Source organism: Peromyscus leucopus, chromosome 22 (assembly GCF_004664715.2).
Source record: "Peromyscus leucopus breed LL Stock chromosome 22, UCI_PerLeu_2.1, whole genome shotgun sequence".
NCBI classification, from domain to species: Eukaryota; Metazoa; Chordata; class Mammalia; order Rodentia; family Cricetidae; genus Peromyscus; species Peromyscus leucopus.
Window position 1 is genome coordinate 51,054,016 of NC_051081.1, and position 19,327 is coordinate 51,073,342.

Sequence of the window (19,327 nt, forward strand, 5' to 3'; positions counted from 1 at the left end):
ACCAATTATTACAAAGACCATTATTCCCTACCATACAGTCTGATGCATGACACATTCAGGTTGCCACTATTGATGATGTCAGTGGGAGGATTTTTATAATATTCCCATTGTTGAGGAAATGTCCTTCTATATCTAAACTGCTGACTTTTTTTAATCAAGAAAGGATGTTGAATTAGCAAATACTTTCTCTATATTATCTGAGATGATCATTTGGTTTTGAACTTTTATGCTAGTATGATATATTACATTGATTTATATCTGTTAAACCATCCTTGTATGCCAGAGATGCATCCTACTTAGCCACAACACGTACTGTTTTTGATATATTACTGAGTTTAGTTAGCGGATATTTTGTGGAGGACATATGCATTAATGTTGAACATCAGTGTAATTTTTGTGGTGGTGGTGTTGTCAGTCTCTGGTGTGAGGTGGTGATAACATCATAAAGTATGTTGAGAAGTATTCTCTCCAGTCCTATATTTTGAGAGTTTGGGAATGCTGACATTAATTCATCTTTGAAAGTTTGATAAAATTCAGCTGAGAAGCCATCTGTTCATGGACTTTTCTTTGTTAGGAGCTTTTCATGTCAGTATTCTGCTTACTAGTGTCCTATTTGGGGGTTCCTATTTATTCCCAGCTAGATCATGGTAACATATATTAGCCTAGGAAGTCTAGGAATATGTTCACTTCCTTTAGGATACCCAACTAGCTGGTATGTGGTTGTTCTTAGCCCCTGCTTGTATTTTTCTTTTTGTGGCATCTGGCATGATGTCCCACTTTCATTCATCATCAGCTCATCACTGTGTCATGAGTTCTTGATGGTTCATCCTTCCTTGTGCTGCTAAAACACACGTTTGTTCTTCCACTCGACATTTGAATATCCCTCATTTCCTCCTCAGTCTAGATAAAGGCTTATTTAATATCAAAGAAAAGTGAAAGTTTATTTTTAGATTTACTGATTTTTTTCCTTGTGAATTCATAATTTGTTCTGTTCTTCATTCTTTATATAAACTTTGAATTTAGTTTGTTATGGTGATATTTTATTTGTACTGAAATGTGATTTTATTTGTATGTTAATAAATAAAGTTGCCTGGGGGTCAGAGCTAATAACAAGCTATAGCAGAAGCCAGGCAGTGGTGGCGCACACCTTTAATCCTGATCACATGACAGACAGAACTCTGTGTGTTCAAGGATACAGCCAGCATGGAGACACACGCCTTTAATCTCAATGCCAACCATAGAAGACCTAGAGGTCTGTATAGACGGCAGTGACGAGGCGGTCATGTGGTTGGGTTTACAACCAATGAGAAGGCAGAACAGAAAGTGAATAAAAAGACTGATACACAGGAAGTAGGTCTCTTTCTGAGGGGAAGGACAGCAGTGGCAGGAAGGGAAAGAAAGGCGGTTTTAAGTCTCAGCTCTCAGCTACTGCTCTGACCTCTTGGGCTTTTAACTCTGTCTGCATTTGGCTCTGTGTTTCTTTTTTAATAAGACTGTTCATCTACAGTTTGTCCCTTTTATATATCCTTGAAGCATAGTTTAAAGGTATTTCTATTGTCTTTTTCTTTTTAATATAAAGACTTATTGCTGTGAAAGTACCTCTTAAAACTGTTTTGGGTAGGCCAGCGAGGTGGCCCAGGGAGTAAAACACCTAATATACCACCCTGCTGACCCGAGTTTTATCCTTGGAACTCAGATAAATGTAGCAGGAGAGAACTCACTCAACAAACTTGTCCTCTGACTTCCACACATGTACCATAGCATGTATGTGAGCACACACATGAATGCTAATAATGATATGATGTGATGTGATATGATATGATAAAATATGATTCGGACTGTATCCTGGAGTTTTCTATTTGCTGTATGACCCTAGTTTTTTGTCTCATGTTTATATAGTGGGTTTTTCATAGTAATTAGTTAAATAACAATAGAGAGGTCACTGTTAGGACAACCTTCAAATTTTTATAAGTTTCAGTCCCTCAAGGTCACTGATGAGAAGTTTGGATTGTGCTGAGAAATACTATTTCTATTTGATTTGGTATTCCCAGTTACTGAAGAATAAATTCTATAGGTTATAAAAATGCTAAAATGGAAATTACACATATAAACAATCTTGTATTATATATTTTACAATGTGGTCAATGACTAAGTTGCAGGAATAATGATTTTTATTATAACACTAAATAGAAACTACTTCATCTTGTGACCAGCTAATTTACTTCAGTGTTGACACTGGGTACTTCATCCTGTATACACAGTGTTCATTAAAATACATTTTATTTTTTAACTCATTAAAAATATTCCTTGAATTTACTTTTTACACACACGTGTTGAATGTGTATGTGTATGAAGTGTAGAGGTGTGTATATAGCTATACATATATGTTTGTGCTTGCGTGAGATCAGAGGTCAGCCTCTGATGTCATTCCTCAGATACTGTCCACACTGTTTTTGAGACAGGGTCTCTCACTGGAACCTGGGGCTTGCCAAGTAGTTTAGTCTGGCTGGCCAGTAAGCTCTAGCAAGCCACCTGTCTCTCCCTCCTAGGTGCTAGGATTACAAGTATATGCCACCACAGCCAACTTTTTTCTTAAGTGGTAGGGGTCAAAATTCATTTTAGTCTAATTGGTGAGTTCCAAGCCGATGAAAGACCCTGTCTCAAAAAGAGGTGAACAAAACAACTGAGCAACAGCACCCAAAGCTGTCCTCTTCATGTACGCTCACACATACGTGTACCCACTGCCCACGCACATGCTAATATGCACACATACATGTACACCACACACATAAGATAAAAAAAAAAAACGATTTATCCTGTCACACAATAGTGTGATCAGGACTGTTAAGTCCTCTTAGTAAGGAGTGTGCTGTGAAGTGAGGCAGTGAGATGTTTATGCATCTAACAATCATCATGTCTACATTTGAACTTGAATTCAATGTTCATAAACGACTTCATGCTTTAACCCTGAAATAGTGACTACAGATTTATCTCTGCAACAAAACTGTCACTTTATTGTAAGCTGAACGTTGTGTTGATACGAAACATAGCTCTCACCTCAAGGGGAATGAGAGACTGTTTATTTCAGAGCCAAATATGAGTGATGATGGCCCAGGAACACACATTCAGCTTGCCACAAATACCATGTCTCAATGTGGTAACAGCTTGCTAATGTTTTTATAGTAACAGAACAAAAGAACATTATAAATCAAGGCAGTTTTCAAACACACTGGGGGAACCGTCTAGCAAGCAGGTTAAGCAAAGCAGGAAAATCTATATTTCAGAGGCTATCTGATAACATCCTTAGCTTTGAGCTTGTGAAAGCTACTCTGCTGTTAAGTTAACCCATCTCAAAAAATTTCACATGGTAATCAAAGTACAGTGAGTCAGATACAGATGTAGACCACAACAGCTATTAAGAGGTCTGAAGATAGCCCAAGGTAATTTGGTTCTGGATTTGCAACCTCTAGCTCCTCACAATCACCAAGTTCTGGTCAGTCAGTAATCTTAGTAGAGACTTTAAACATAAATGTGGCTTTCCCTCCAGAAACTTCAGTTCACAGCAAGCAAAGGCACCATAGGATATGGGATGAAGGACGAGAGTAGCTGAGAAATCACTGTCACATCTAATTTACATTCCCCAAACTGTCCAATGTGTGGGAAACAGAACTATATTCTGGTGGGAATCCTACTCTCAAGTAGTGGTACTGGCTATGGACTGGGAAATCTGCAGCTGGGGATAAAGATGGTGATGAGCCGCTCCAGCTGGGAGTTATCGGCTTCTACACACTTTTCTAAGATGGAGTAGGGATGGATGCCTGGCTGGGGCTACACAGTTTGAAGGGGTGAAACAGGGGAGGGAAATATTGTCCCTCCATTAGACACTGTTCCTGAGGGAGTTCTTATCTCACTGTCCAGTTTTTTTTTTTTTTTTTTTTTTTTTTTTTAGAAAATGGCACAGTCATTGGAGAAACGTGGCACTGGGCTGCAGGTGAGGCAGGGTCATGCAGCATGTTTGCCAGGGGCACAGATTTCCAGACAATTTGCACACAAAGGCAACAACTACTATAGAAGCAAGGGCTGTCAGCTGGGCAGCCCCCTCACGATCATGTGGATTCCTGCCAGATCATTGCTTTTTGGTTAGGTGGAGGCTGAGTGAGGAGATCATTTTCAACACTGTACATGTCCCACCACCACCACCAAGAAGCAATTTGTCTATAACGCTGAAATCTGTCAGGATATAGGTATGAGTTGACCCATGGTGCTGATGTTCAGGTTCACAGAGGGAACCTCCCAGATAATCTATGTCAGGCTTCAATGACTTGTTGATATCTGGTGATGACTATGCTGTGAAAACTAATGGGAAGGTCTATGAACAAATCATAGAGCCTGGCTGGTGGCTTCATGGAGACTATAGCCTGCTTCACAGTTGGCAATCTATAGGCTCACACCTGTAAAAGGGATTACTCAGGCCTATGCTGTCAAGGACAGAAATACCAAAGTCAAGTGCTTGCTTCTTACAAGTACCAAAACCGTAAGATAAACATAGTAAACCATGGTCTGTATACTACCCTGAAATGTGCAAATGTTGACGTGCAGCCGCTCATTCACAAGGCTGGCTGCACAATTGGCAAACTGACTTCATCCGTGAGGTCTTGACATCTGGAAACTTTCTTAACCATGTGGAAGATGTGAGGAGGGGCTTAGAATTCTCTAAAACAAAGTGTCACTTAGAGTCGCCTCAGCTTTATCCTTCCAAAATCACAACTAAATTAAATTTTACCAGTCTGTCCCCATTCGGAAAAGCCTGAGAAGGTGACCAGTTGAGTTTCTTTTCCTTTCTGCATTTTAGGAACTGGTTGATTTCAGGTTTCTCTTGGCATCTGATATTCATTCTTTAATTCACTTAATTTCAACAGTGCATTGAAGACATATTCAGTTCTAAACGAACCAGGGAAATCATCTTTTAACTTGTACCTGTTTTCATACTTTGAACAGTGGAATGGCCACATGTGCTTCTTTTAGTCATGGACACTCTAGACATCCATGTCCTCTGTCTAAATTATTAGATGTTTCTGGGGCTTTTGTGACAAATTCATCTATAACTAATTATACCCCAGAGATACACCCAGAGGCATAAATAAATAAAAATATACAATGTAAATAATTTTTCTAAATTCATGGAGGCCTACTTTAAATTACTTGAAGGGAAACTGACTTCAACAGACAAGAAATAGGTATAGTGAGCTATAACCTGGCAGATTTAAATAGACAGCAGTATACGATGCATGCTCAAAACTTTAAAAAAATGCCCATATTTATAGAATACAATTTCTAAAAAGCCCATCTATGTGAATTTTGGGCATACCTACCATCACACACAAACTCATGTTTACACACAAATGTGACTTTACTCTGTTATCTATGATCATTTATTGTTCAAGTAACTCTTTCTCTAGGGAGTTAATTTTTAGATCTTTTGGGAATTGTATTCAATGTTCTTTTCTTAATTTAATAGAATGTTAATTTTCTACCCTGATTAGTAAGACTATTTACACTAATCTATTGTCTGCTCTATGTTCACATTTTTGTATATGGCATTCTTGTCATAGAAAGGTTGACTATTTCTGTGCAGTGAATCAGTGTATTTTGTCTCTTAAGTCAGGCTAATCCAGTACACTACACTGTATATACATGCACACAGGAAGAGAGAAGGAATGAGGGAGAGGAAAAGGGGGAGGGAGGGATTTTCTTCCTGGGTCTCACTGGGGAGAGGAACATTCCTCTGTCCTAGGCAATACTGACTCCAGCTGAAGGAACCTGAACCCAGCCTTGAGCAAAGTAATAAGATCCTTCCGGAGCATGGAACTCAGCTTCTGTAGATTTCAAGAGGAAGCAGAGTAGAGAAGGGAACCAGGACACTGCGGGCATAACATGTGATGGTGTCTGGATTTTACACCTTAGTGGTGACCCCTCAGGCCGTGAAGGAGGAGCTGTATGGGACTAGCAAGGAGCAGGTGGGCACAGGACTGCAGTGTTGGTGGCCCCTGGGGTAACAGAAGGGCTGAGGTGGGAGCAGAGAGGGACCAGAAGGAACCAGAGCTCACAGCAGTGCAGAATGTGGCTTTTCTGTGAGGTGGAGAGCCCTGGATCATTTTTTTTTCCCAGAAGAATGAGGCCATATCGACCAACTTTTAGCAGCCTTTCCTGGTCATGATGATGGAGAGTGCCTGTAGGGCCATGGGTGGCACTGGGAAGACTCGGGACAATACTGGGTCCTATGGCTGCAGTTAGGTGTGTTCCCGCATGCTTCAAGGAGTTTGTTGGGATTCATACATGGCGGTCAGAGGGCCACATATGCCTTGGGCAATGACACTGTCCACCCTAGCGTGGAAAGCTACAGAAGGGATAGGGGTTTTTATTAGGTTTTTAATTTTTTCTTTATGAATGAGAAGATCTAAGTTTACTTTAAAGAAGCAGATTAAGGTAACTTATTTTGGGCACTGTGTAAAAGAAAAGGTCCCTGATTATCTAGTTAAAGAACATTGGTTGCTGGAGCCACGGTACAGAGGTTAGAGTGCTGAGTTGGAGTTGGGCAGGAAGGAGGCAGGTCCCTTCTCCACTCTGCTTGGATTTGGTGCCACCTCGGTCTCCTCACAACCTTGTATCTGGACTACACTGATGAGTTTTCTGAGAATAGTGGCCGGTGTCTGCAGAGGTACAATAAGGGGCAGACAGCACACCCCCTAGATGTTGCATCATATTTATGTCAAAGCACACAATTATCTCTGCCGAGCTAATTATAGTTGGGTGTAAGTGAATGTTTTCATAGGAGGAAATGATTAGAATAAAATTATAGTTTTGACTTAGAAAGCTTAATTATCTCCAAATTGGTTTTGTTCCTGACTTTTCATTTTTCTCGTTTTAACATTTGAGGAGCTGAATTTGCTAGTGTCACCTGGTTCAGATGTCAAAGGAAGACAACAGATAGCCCATGCCAGATCTTTATTGAGTCCTGTTTGATCTCTTTGGTGAACTTTTAAATGGATGGTATTCATTATTAAAATGAGTGCTTTTCCGTCTCAGTAGCTGTGAAAAAGTTCATGAAAACTCTGTGAGGCAGGAGGATTACATTGAGTCACAATTACAGAGGTTCCTATGCCAGCGCTGTTGCTTCAGGCCATGGTGCCTCAGGGTATCTTGGAGGCTACAGCATATGGGTGACCTGGCATCAGAAAGCAGAGAAGAACAGGAAGTGGACAGGGCAAGATACTCATTTCAATGGCATTCCTTCAGGGAGCCACTTCTTCCAGTGAGGACCTGCCTTCCACAATCCCATCACCTCCCAGTTGTCTGACTTCTGGATCCGTAGTGTGTTAAACCGCTGATCACCTCAGAGATGGCCTGATCTAGTGCTCTCTAGAGACACCTCAGGAAAACTCCACTTGGTAGTCTCCTAGGCACTTCTCCATCCAGCCAAGCTGGCCACAGAGATTAACTCTCACAAAACGTATAATTAGAATATCATATTCATTGGTTAAAGGGCCAGCACCCTCTCCTTGGCTTTCATCCTACACAACTGTTCTCTCCTCTGAATGAATCCCAGTTGTTTCCATTCCTGGAGTCTCTGGGACCAGGGATTTTCTTTACCAAGACAACTCACTGGCACAAGATGCTCGACTCAATGAATTTGTTGAAAATTAATATCACATGTGATTGTGTGCTTGACATATTGACATTCCATGAATTGGTACCTCACCTCTTCATGTCAACTGAGAGTGCTGCTTGTCCTCCACAGCATGAGCCCTTTCCTCAGGCACTTGTCTGGTGTGACTTTCCTTGGTGACAGTCCCTGTGTTATATACTGCAACTGCTAGACAGGTTCTTATTGTTCTGGGCGTTGACCCCAAGGGACTCTCAGTGTCCTGCAGTTCCCCATCTAGAGCTGCTAAAGTAGCCCTGCTGTCTTGAATGCCTGCTTCAAATGGAGACATGGATTACTCTGCATCTCTGGTATGAGGATGTGAAAGCATGTCACAGGAAGTCTGGAAAATCCCAAGCAGCATTTATAGAGTACAAGGAAAGCCCAACTTTCCAGAGAGATATAGAAAGATATATCTGTAAATCAATCAGTTTCTACCATGAATGAAGAGAAATATGTGCACGCAGGTTAGGAGGTGGCAGGAAAGGAAGCACCTGTCTTGCTGAGGACTCCTGGACTCACTTGTTCATATCACCACTTTTTATCCTCAGACCAAAACTGCTCTGGCCTTGTTGTATGATGAAGGCTTGGAAAATGCCTATGACGTCCGGCTGAAGCTGACAAAAGAGGTGCTGACTGTTCAAAAGCAAGATGTCATCTGCATCGGGGGAGCCCCTCCTGGTGCTAATGTAAGTGCTCCTGCTTCCAGGGCATGGCTCAACCCAATCCAGGACCAGGAGTCAGAAAAGACCTTCAAAAATCACTGTTCAGGAAGGTTCTGTGAGAAATTGGCATGCTGCAATTCATCTATCCCTAAGTGCTGACTGGTTACATCCCAAGATTAAATACTCATTTTGTAGTTCTGTCTCATACCTTCTCCAAGTTTGTTTTTTAATGTTGTATGTGGGAGTGGGAGAGGTGTGGTGTATGTATGTGTGTGTATATGGGGGGTGGGGTAGGGGAGGTGTGGTGTGTGTGTGTGTGTGTGTGTGTGTGTGTGTGTAGTCATTTGTATGAGTATGTGGAGGCCAGGGGTTGACATCGGGTCCTCCTCTTGTTTCTCTCCTTATTTCATGAAACAGGGTTCCTTACTGAGCCCAGATTTCCTCAGTTTGACTAGGCTAGCCACCCAGTGGATCTGCCTAACTCTGCACAGGTCTTAAACCAGATACCTCTGGCTAGGAACTGAATTTGAAAAGTGATATCACATATCTTTAATCCCAGCACTTGGGAGGCAGAGGCAGTCATATATCTCTGTGAGTTTGAGGCTGGCCTGGGTTACATAGCAAGTTCAAAGCTAGTCAGGGGCACTTAGTAAGAGTCTATCTAAAGAGCCAGAACAACATCAAAGTGGCATTGACTTATTCAACCAGTGTATGGTTTGGAGTGAAGTGTCCTTCACATAGCTCACGCATCAAAGTTTAGTGGGTCCAGTCATTTGGAGGATAGTGGACTATGAGAGCTCTTGTTACACAGATCAAACCACTGGTGAACTCATCATTGTGGTCAATAGAAGTATCAAGACGGAATCTGCTGTGTATCAAGAACCACCCATCAGAGTCAAGGCCATAGCATCCAGAGACGGATAAGAAGTTGAATGTGTAATGTGATTGACCCCTGGCAATGTGTAGTCTAGACATTCCCCTACAAATGAGCACTTTCCCATTTCCACACACACAGGCCCTCACTCACTAGTCAGAGGAACAGATCCAGGACTGATGACAAAATGTGATAAAAACCTTCTGTCTGGGAAGTGGGTGTGTTTTCATTGAGTTCTCAAGTTTTGTTTCAGAATGTATTATAAAATGACTTTTAGAAGAGATTGCATTTACCATTCAGCCCAGCACACTCTCCTAACAATCAGCTGGTACTCACACCTTGGCAGTAGTCTCCTTTCAACTGTACTTGGCTCTCTCCACATTTCCTTCGGATTATAAATATGTCAAGACAGCTGTCTTCCTTGACATAGATAATTCTTATCCTTTATGTATCTTTTCATTAAGCACAAAAATGGCTTTGAAGTGCTAGAAGCAGCTTTCCTATGGTCATATTCTCTAAGTCCCTGTAGAATTTTCTTACCCACTGTAACTCTTACTTCTTAACTTCCAGACTAAAGTTTGTTACAGCTTCAAACTTGTGTTCGGACCTGTGCCTCTAGGTTCCTGCCTTGAGTCCCTACCCTGACTTTCCTGGACGATGAACTGTGATATTGGAACTGCAAACCAAAATAAACCCTTCCCCCTCCCAGTTAATTTTGATCATGGTGTTTTATCACAATACTAACCCCAACTAAGGTTCCTTTCCCAATAGGAGATGCTCTGTCCCAACAGCTGGTTTGATTTTTATCAAGTTTATTAAGATATAAATGACTAACAAAATTGCATATATTTAGCTGTACAGTGTGATTTGACTTACATGATTATTTGACTTACATATAGAAATGATTGCTGTAATTAAACTGATTCATTATATATGTATATATATTATCTTGCATGTTTACATTCTGTGCATGTGTGTGGAGGCTGCAGTGGTATTGGAGTATAAGATCTACCCTCCTGGCAAACTTCAAGTATACGGTACAATATTGTGAACTGTCATCCTTATCTTGTAGTCAGAGCCCCAGAACTTAACCCTTTTTGTTTGTATTTTATTGAATCAGAGTTTCCTGTGGCTCCAGGCTGGCCTCAAACTCCCCTGTGTAACTAATCGATAGACATGAACTCCTGATCCTCCTGACTATATCTTCTAGGTGCTAGAATTTCAGACATGTGCCGCCACACTCAGCTATAAATTACCCATCATATAACTCACACCTTTGCCTCTGGCCAACATTGCTACATCTGTACGTTGTAGCCCTAGGACCTACCACAGACATGAGATCACGCCCTGTTTTTCTTCTGTACCTGAATTGTCGCAAACATATTAATAATCCTCTGCAGCTCAAGTGTGTCATTGTCACAGATGAGTGACTTCCCCGCCTGTTCAAGGTTGACTGGTATTCCACTGAGGAATCTCAATCAATTATTCATTCTTAGATACTTAGCTTGTTTTGGGATCCCAGATGTTGTAATTCATGCTGTGAGGAATGTGGTTTAAACTGTGTGCTGCTGCTCTCTCTTGCTGTAGCGTGAATGACAACACTCTTGGCCCCTCAGATAAGTATTGACAATGTGTCTCCATTGGGAGTCGGGTGCACTTGAGTGTGGCCTAGATGAGAAAAATGAAAATGACTGCTCTTACATTAAAGTCTCTAAATAACAGCTCTTTCCTTGTGTGTGTTCTTATAAAGGGTTCATTACTTAGACATATGGGCTATGCACAAAATATAATTCTTCCAGTTACAATGTTATGCAGAGCATTTACTCATGGATTCTGTAAAGTGTGTTTATTTACTTTCATTTTTTTGTTTCTTTATTCTGCGTGTATGATGTATTTAAGGTATCAACTTTGTCGGGCAGTGATGGATTCAGACCTCTGTGTCCTGCTGTTCTGGGAGGCTCTCTTAGAAGCACAGACATATGCCACCACATCTAATTAGAACTTAGCCATCTCACAACCAACACACTCCTCCCTAAGAGTTTATTTACAGGTTGATATGGTAGTCTGGGGAAGACATCACATATGCCACGGGCCACAGCAGCTTTTCCCACCAGCCTGCTGTTTTCTGTCTGTACCGTCTGTGCACCCAAGCCCCAGGATGAAGCAGGGTCCCCAGGGGTTCTGCCATTCTCAGCCTCTGTCCTTGCTTTTCAAACATTGATTCTTTGGTGCCCTTCAGTCTGAATGTTACTATTTTTCAGTTAAAGTATGATGTTTATGGTTCCTATAGTATTTATGGGGGAAAAGAAATGCTTTCCCTGCTTACTGTCGTACCCCAGTCACCTCCCCTGTCCTTTCCAGCATGGTTCCTGCATGGTTTGTCCCATTCCTATGCGCAGCTGTGTAAAAATTTTCCAGTCAGTTTAGACAACAGCAAAATGAAAGACCGTGATTTCATACGTAAGAGACAAGATTTTGAATATTGCCAGTTACAGGTGTATTATGTTTTTAGCTTTTATCACCACATTGATGTAAACGCTATCAGCCATCTGTGTTCATGGGTATGAAAAGACTGTTTCTTCTGGAATGCATAGTGGTGACCACAGTGGGACTTAACACGGGGAAACTGCAGTGACGTGTGCTGAGGATCCCCTTTCTAGGGCCGGTGGGAGGAGAGCGAGTTTGAAGGGAGCCAACTTCCAACTTCTCCACTTGGAGAATGGACATGGGCATTGTCCAAATGGAGCTCTGTTGCCAGAGCCCTGTGAGGGCGAGGCAGCAAGCTAACCAGGTCTGTAGCAATTTTGTGTGGATTTCCAGCGGTGCCTTCAACAGGACCTGATTTTACCGGCAACCTTGTTTCCCTATGAGCAGACCACTGGTTGAAGGTTGGCGAGGGTACTGCTACTGCAGAGGTCGGAAAGCGCCAAATTAGGAATTTTTATTTTAAAATTGCTTAGGTTTTGATTAGGAAGTTATATATACATTCCTTTGTTCATTCTCTGATAACGCATTGTAACCTAAACTTATTTTTTTCCTAACATTTTTTAAAGCACAGAACTGTTACACTTCGCAGACAACCTGTGGGTGGCCTGGGCCTAAGTATCAAGGTATGAGCTTGTTTTCTTTCTTGCTGCCCCTGCCCTTCAGGCCCCAAAAGCTGCATTGTCAGCCCTGATAACTGCTTCCTTCTCATGTCTCCGCCTTCTAGGGAGGAGCAGAGCATGGGGTCCCTGTCGTCATATCCAAAATATTCAAAGACCAAGCAGGTAAGACTGGTCCCAGTGATGGGCATGAACACTGACTACGACAAGAACATAGTTTTTAAGAGGTAGAAATCAGCACACCCTTATTTTGGCTGCTTTCTTTCAGCTACACTTCACTGATATAACCATGTGTTGTTTTAGAGGATGTGTCTGGTCCCCTGATACATGCTGGCTTCCCTTTCCATTTTCTCTGTCAGCCCATAAAAGACTGTTTCTTGTGTGATGTGTCCAGTCACCGCAGAGAGCGCTTGCTACTACAAGTCTGAGCAATGAGTCTCTTACAGTTGGTTTAAAGCTGAGGAGACTTAAATGTAGGGTGAAACCCTGTAGTGTCCACTGGTATCTGGCAAGAGCCTGTGGGCATCCAAGTCACTTACTCATTATAGAACTCCAGACATGCTCAAGAGCGACCCAAAAGGAAGTGAAAATCCACTGCTTGAAACCATGGCACATGGACATCATGGCATTAACTATTATATCAGGCCATTAGAGGAACACCATCTATGGTTAGTAATGATAGAACTAATGGTTCCTGGGAGGACACATGGACACAGAAGGTGAGGGTGAGACTTCCTTATGGGGCAGGGAATTCTCAGAAAAATAGGGTATTTCCTGATGTCCCAATATGACTTTGTTATGAGACACACTGCTGTCAGCTTCTCATAACAGCCTCCTGTGCCCTTCCTCCAACTTTGTCCTCCCAGCCCCAGCCCCTGCCTAGGAAGTTCAGTCTCCACAGGATGGTGTGCTGGCGTTGATATGGGCAGTCCCCTGTAGTCTGGTGTCCCAGGGTAGGGGGTGGGGTTAACATACATCCTTAGGCCTCAACTTAAAAAGGAGATAAGTCAGGACCCGGAGGTGGGGTCAGTTTGGTGAGCTCCCACACCTCAAACTGAGACCAAAGCTAGAGGTGGCCAGCAGCTATAGACTCCTGTGGCCCTGGCTCTGCTCCTGCTGGAAGCAGAAGGCACAGGGGTGTGGAGAGGAGAATAAGCTTGAAATTTCTCTCAAAATTTTCTCATTCATTTCACCTGATTGCACTAGACCAAGAATTCATCTTAGTCTGGTACAATTAGCCTGGGTCTGAACTGCACGAATGCTGTAGGTAGAGTGCTTTAATGGCAGGAGATGTCTAAAAGTCTGTGTCATAGACCCATCCAGGCCACTGACAGGTTACAGAAGGCATCGAATTGTGTTGAAGAGATACTTCAAATAAGAGGTGAATTTCTAGAGGGATTGTGGACTCCCATGACACCTTGGAAAACATTTTTGGGAAGGAGAGAAGTGTCCACATGGTTCATTCTGAAATTGGCATCTACATGAAAATTTGCCTTCACCTAAGTCAGTTAGGAGTCAACACAGGGTATGCTTTCATCCTTTCTGAGCAAGGTGGTAAAGTTTGCTTGCAGCAGACAGGATATCTAATTAGAATTGAGATCCAATAAGCCCAGGAATGCAGCTTTCTGTGACCCACAGAGGCAGAAGACACTAGCTATATATCAGGATAGAAAAGATGAAAGCACTTACTATGCACACACACACACACACACACACACACACACACACACACACACATATGCATATATGAGGAAACACTGGAATGGTGCTCTTAGTGAGGGGACTCCTTTCTTCAGCTCCTTGGAAACCTCACATGTAACTCCAGTCCAGCCAGGCTTGATATGAAGGTGGTGTGACATCACAAGTGTCTTTCCATATATGCGTGTGTTGTGTGTGTGTGTGTGTGTGTGTGTGTGTGTGTGTGTGTGTGTGTGTGCCGCCCCCCCAGTGGCACCAAGGATTTCATTTGATCAGAAAATATGAGCTTAGCCGTAACCTTGGCAAGCAGCAAAGTGAAAGAGCTATATAGTTCTCAGAATCAAATAATCATTCTTTGAGATTTTTAAAACATTTAGAAACAAATGCTGTGGTTAAATTGGACTGCGGGATCCGTGTTGTTTATCAGATGTAACCGTGGAGCTGACATGCTTTACAGAAGTATAGGCTCTGGTGCATTGAAAGTGAAATTCTATAAGCAAGGAATAAATCAATTCTCCTGCGTGTTAGCTCTGTTTAATTACTTCTGCACCCCTGTCAACCATCTGCTTTGCTGATTAATAATTGAAGGAAAACTGCTCCTGTGCATTTCTGTCTCTATAGGTAATCTTTGTAAACATTATCAGTTCTTTTTCATTGGTGCATTTTTTTTAACCTGTGCATATGAAATGCTTTAAAAAGGAATGGCTCACCAACAGAAAGTCAGTGGAAATTTTCATGCTCAATTGAGAAAGAAAATCTTAGTGCAGGAGGCCACCTAGGACAAGAGTGGAAGTGAGGCTGTGGTTTTGAAAAGGAGACCCTATGTGACCTGGTTGAAATTATCTAGGCCTGGTTACCATAATTAGATGTATGTGGTCAGAGGACATAGGACTTAGAAGTTTGCAAATGGAGCTGTCTAGAGTGAGGACACACTGGCATGGTGCTTTTAGTGGGGGGACTCCTTTCTTCAGCTCCTTGGAAGCCTCACATGTAACTCCAGTCCAGCCAGGCTTGATATGAAGGTGGTGTCACATCACAAGTGTCTTTCCATCTGACATCCACCACTGACAGCCACACCAGAGAATCTGTTGACTGTGCTATTCTGCCCCAGTCCTTTTCTTACGAGACCCTCTCTATACTTTTATAGAATGCTTCAAAGATCCCTCTTCATGTCTCCACAGTGTTCATCTTCTATGTCGGTTGCCCTATGGTATCTTACAACAAATGTCTGAAGGAATGCAAGCACTGTGGTTACAGTTAGGGCTAGGGCTGTTCTCACTGTCTCATATCTTAATGTATGACAGAGTCATAGGCAAAGGAGGGTTGCTCACCCTGAGTCTCCATGTGAGGCTGACAGAGGGCTATGCCATTCACATGAAGAATATGGTAGTGGAGTATGATACTTCTGGCCCAATGTTACAGGATCCCTGGAGGATGGACCTCACAACAGTAGGTACACTCATCACTAATATATGAAGGCAGCAGACATTTAACTATTCCCAGACTTGAGAAAGAGAGCCCATATTTCTCACCAGATGTGGACATGCAGAGAGCACACACTGTCACCCAATTAAGTATGGAGTCTTCAGATAGCCTTGGAATTGTTCAGGAATATCAGAAACAAGAATGAGACATTGGAGTTGGGAATACCTGCTTATTCCAAGAGAAACTGCATGTATCCCAACATGCTCCAAGATGTTCATCATGACTTAGGTGTTGCAGCATCCCCAGGAGGAAGGTCTGTACAAGCAAGGCATTCTCTAGCTCTTACTCTCTAACTAATCACAGGTGTCCCTCGGGCTGTTCCTTCTGTCTTTCTCTTGGAACAAGGCTGACGTAGCCCGTTGGATCAAAGAAGAAAAATCAGGAATTCTCTTATGTGTCTAAGAATTTGTCCAGTGTTGTTCAACAAATAGCTCTCTGGAGCATTCAGTGAGGAGACTGAGGTGGGGTCCTGCAGGACAGGCTGACAGTCAACACCCCTGCTGTACACACTCAGAGAGCAGGAACCATATGTCATGTATGAGATATTAAGGATGATTGAATAAGAAAACATGGCTGTTGTTTTTTTTTTTAAACTGTTTTGCTCTATAGGTGATGACTTTATGATTAAGAGGTGCCACATTAAATCTTATGGGAGGTGAGGTGGTAAGGTTTGTTTTGCACTTTAAAAACATGCCGTCACTGTAAGGAGAGGACCTCCTGGAGGTGCAGGTGCAGCAGTACAGAACATCCGGCAGGGTAAAAGACCCAGATGGACTGTGCACAAGTGCTCTGCTGAACTTGAGAGTGAATGGACCGAGTACGCATGCCCTTTGTAGATGAAGTGTCGGGCTGCTGCTGGAGGAAAAATGTGGTAGGAAGAGGACAGAGTTAGTGCTGTCTACTGCTGCTTCATCAACTTCAAAAACAGGTGAGTGCCAAGGACTCTGACAAGTGACCGGCAGTCCCTGTGGAGTTAGGTGAAAGCGGGGCCAGGAAAACAGTATTCTGTGTCACTTGTGTGATCTGAGCAGAGGAGTGCATGTGCATGGCTCCCGAGGACACCACAGAGATGAGGAATCAGAAAAGCAGAATTTAACTTGAACTGATGAAAAAGGGAGCCAAAGGACACAAGTGTATAGAGATGATGCTGAAGCTAGGGATAAAGGGGACACGGGAGTTGAGAAGGAAAGATAGTGCTGCCTTGGGTCTGGCTCGCCCATCCTTTGGGAAGTGATCTTTCTCACCTCCTTGGCTATGGAGCACGAAACTTTGAGGCAAGTTAGTGAGTGTGACCAGATTTCAGATCCTGATGGCACCAAATGGCAATGTCATAGAATTTAGACCACCTACTTAGAAGCCACCCTGGGGTTCAGGTGAGGTCAACCCTGGCCCCCCTATGATCTCAGAGGCCCAGAGTCTTACAGGTCTGTCCCTCCCATGGCTAGAGGACCAGATGATCCTGAGACTGTCCACAAACCAGATGCTAATCTGAGCATCTTGGCCTCCAGATCCTTTTTAATATATGGTGTGATTTTTGACATCATGACGGGGAAATTTGTCATCACATATTTTATTAAAGAAATCTTGAAAATAATTTAAGAGCATTAAAACTTCATCACAAATTTCAGTTCCTTTGATTCCTCACCTACTTCAAATCAATTTTATACATGTCTGCAACTGATTCATTTGGTAATTGCAAAACTCCATCAAACAGGCCAAACATCCATGACTACTATAATTACAATCCTCCTGCCTTCGTTCCTCCTTCTTTTCTCCCTCGTCCTTCCTCCCCTCCCTCCCTTTTAACATTTTTGCTATGATAAGCACTGACTTTGGTGATGAGAGTAGTGGAGAAAGACTAGTTTGCTTTGTCAAATGAGAGGGAAAACTCAAAAGCCAGGTGTGGCTCTGGCTTGAATAAGTGTTTAAATTGGAGCTGGGACTTCTGTGTTCCATACATCTCTGTGCAGCCTCCAAAAAAATCCCATGAGTTCTTGATGTGGTCATCCCCGTATTTCAGATGAGGACACTGAGACGTAGACATCTGGAAGAATTTTCCTAATGATAGACAGCAACACCAGGAACAGGGCAATTCAGGCCCTTACCTCCAAGCCTGTTCCTGGTTTCTGTCTTCGCTGTCCTGTGCAGCAACTTACAGCACTGTGAGGTTGGTACAACAGAGTCAGAATGTCTCTGCTGCTGCTTCACTTAGAACTGAGCATCCTTTGTGTTGCCCTGTTCTGGGTTGCTGTTTCATAAGGCTGGGTGATACTTGGCTTGTGGTGCCAATGGGAAAGACACTTGAAGCAGCATTTCGGATGAGCTTGGTTCTAAGACCAGATTTATCCATTCACAGATTATTCTGGTTGTTGGTTGTTTAACTGAATACAGGATTTTTATTGACTCTCAAATCAGTTCATAACTAGACCACTGTGATAGTTTGAATCAGGATCATATATAGGGCTGTTTAATCCATAGTTAATAGCACTGTTTGGGAAGGGTTAGGAGGTGTGGACTTGTTGGAGGAGGCGTGTCACTAGGGACAGACTTTGAAGTTTTAAAAGCCCGTGCCATTCCCAGTTAGCTTTCTCTGTGCCTTGTGCTTGTGGATCAGCCGTCAGCTGTCAGCTCCTGCTCCAGTGTCAGGCCTGCTTGTGGCTGTCTGCTGCAGTGCCCCCTGCCATGCTGATCATGGACTCTAACTCTGCAACTGTGAGCTCCAGATGAAGCATTGCCTTGGACATGGTGTCTTATCACTGCAAAAGAAAAGCGACCAAGTCAATCGCTTTTTTATATTTACACTTCCTTCATCAATCAGTCAACAGCTGCATGCAATGGCGCTGACATGGGTCTATCTACCCTTAGGTTTCCTTCAGGCTTTTGTCTCATGCATGCTTTTGGGCAACTCTATTGGAAGATGGTAAGTCTTCATTCCAGGTTTAAGAGGAAAATGTGAGTAATCACCAAGCAACTACACACCTCCATCTTCTGGGAGGGAAACTTACCATATTCTTTCCTTTCTGCTGGAATAATTAAATTCACCCTCTGAGAGGTTGAGGTAACTCACTTGCCATGAGTTCCTGTGAGAGCATTCCCCCCACCCTGAGCTTCAGGGTATATTTTCCTTTCAGGAAGACTCTACCTCTTAGTGTAGAGAACATGGTAGCTGTGTATGAGCACACAGGGGCTTGCCTGACTTGGATCCATCCCCTCCAGTACTACCATCCAAAACTTCCTTCCTGGAGACAGGACCAGCTCTCTCCATTCACCTAGGCTCTCTAGGATCCCTGATCATCCTTGTCCCATATGCTTCACTGCCACACGTACACCGCTGAGTCATCTTTTTCTTGTTGGTGTTCATGGGTGCCTCTCTCCCCCATTTTGATAGATAACCTACTTCATTCCTAATCTCTCAAGCTATCCTACTGTCTGATCCTTTTGGTTTTTTGTTAACATGGCACTTAGAAGATTCACAACATGGTGTGGTTTGGTGCCGTGCACAGGTTAGAAGAGAAGCGGGAGCAGGCCCCAAGCTAACCTTCCTCAGAATATGGCTCAGTACTAGACAAGGGGTCTTTGTCCTTGACTGGAGACTCTGGGGAGCTACATGAGAGACAGATCTGGGAGTTGGGGATACACAATTACATAGGAGACAAGCAAAAGAGTTGTCGACACACTGAAATAGGGACTGATCTTTGAGTGCCTTTTGAGTTACTGCACTACGCATGGCAGCTAATTTTAATTTTTTTTTTTTTTTTTTTTTTTTTTTTTTTTTTTTTTTTTCGAGACGGTTTCTCTG

General features: G+C 42.8%; 1 protein-coding gene across 2 annotated transcripts in view; it reads left to right on the plus strand.

Moving 5' to 3' along the window:
- Window positions 1-19,327, plus strand: part of Sntg2 (syntrophin gamma 2) — a 199,524-nt gene that overhangs the window by 58,359 nt on the left and 121,838 nt on the right. The window contains exons 2-4 of one of the 2 annotated variants that reach the window (XM_028857468.1): window positions 8,254-8,391; window positions 12,300-12,351; window positions 12,453-12,510. In XM_028857468.1, coding sequence (XP_028713301.1) covers window positions 8,354-8,391; window positions 12,300-12,351; window positions 12,453-12,510 — 148 coding nt within the window. In that variant the 5' untranslated portion in view covers window positions 8,254-8,353. Of the gene's footprint in view, window positions 1-8,253; window positions 8,392-12,294; window positions 12,352-12,452; window positions 12,511-19,327 lie in introns of both variants that reach the window. The other variant, XM_028857467.2, reaches the window with a different exon arrangement.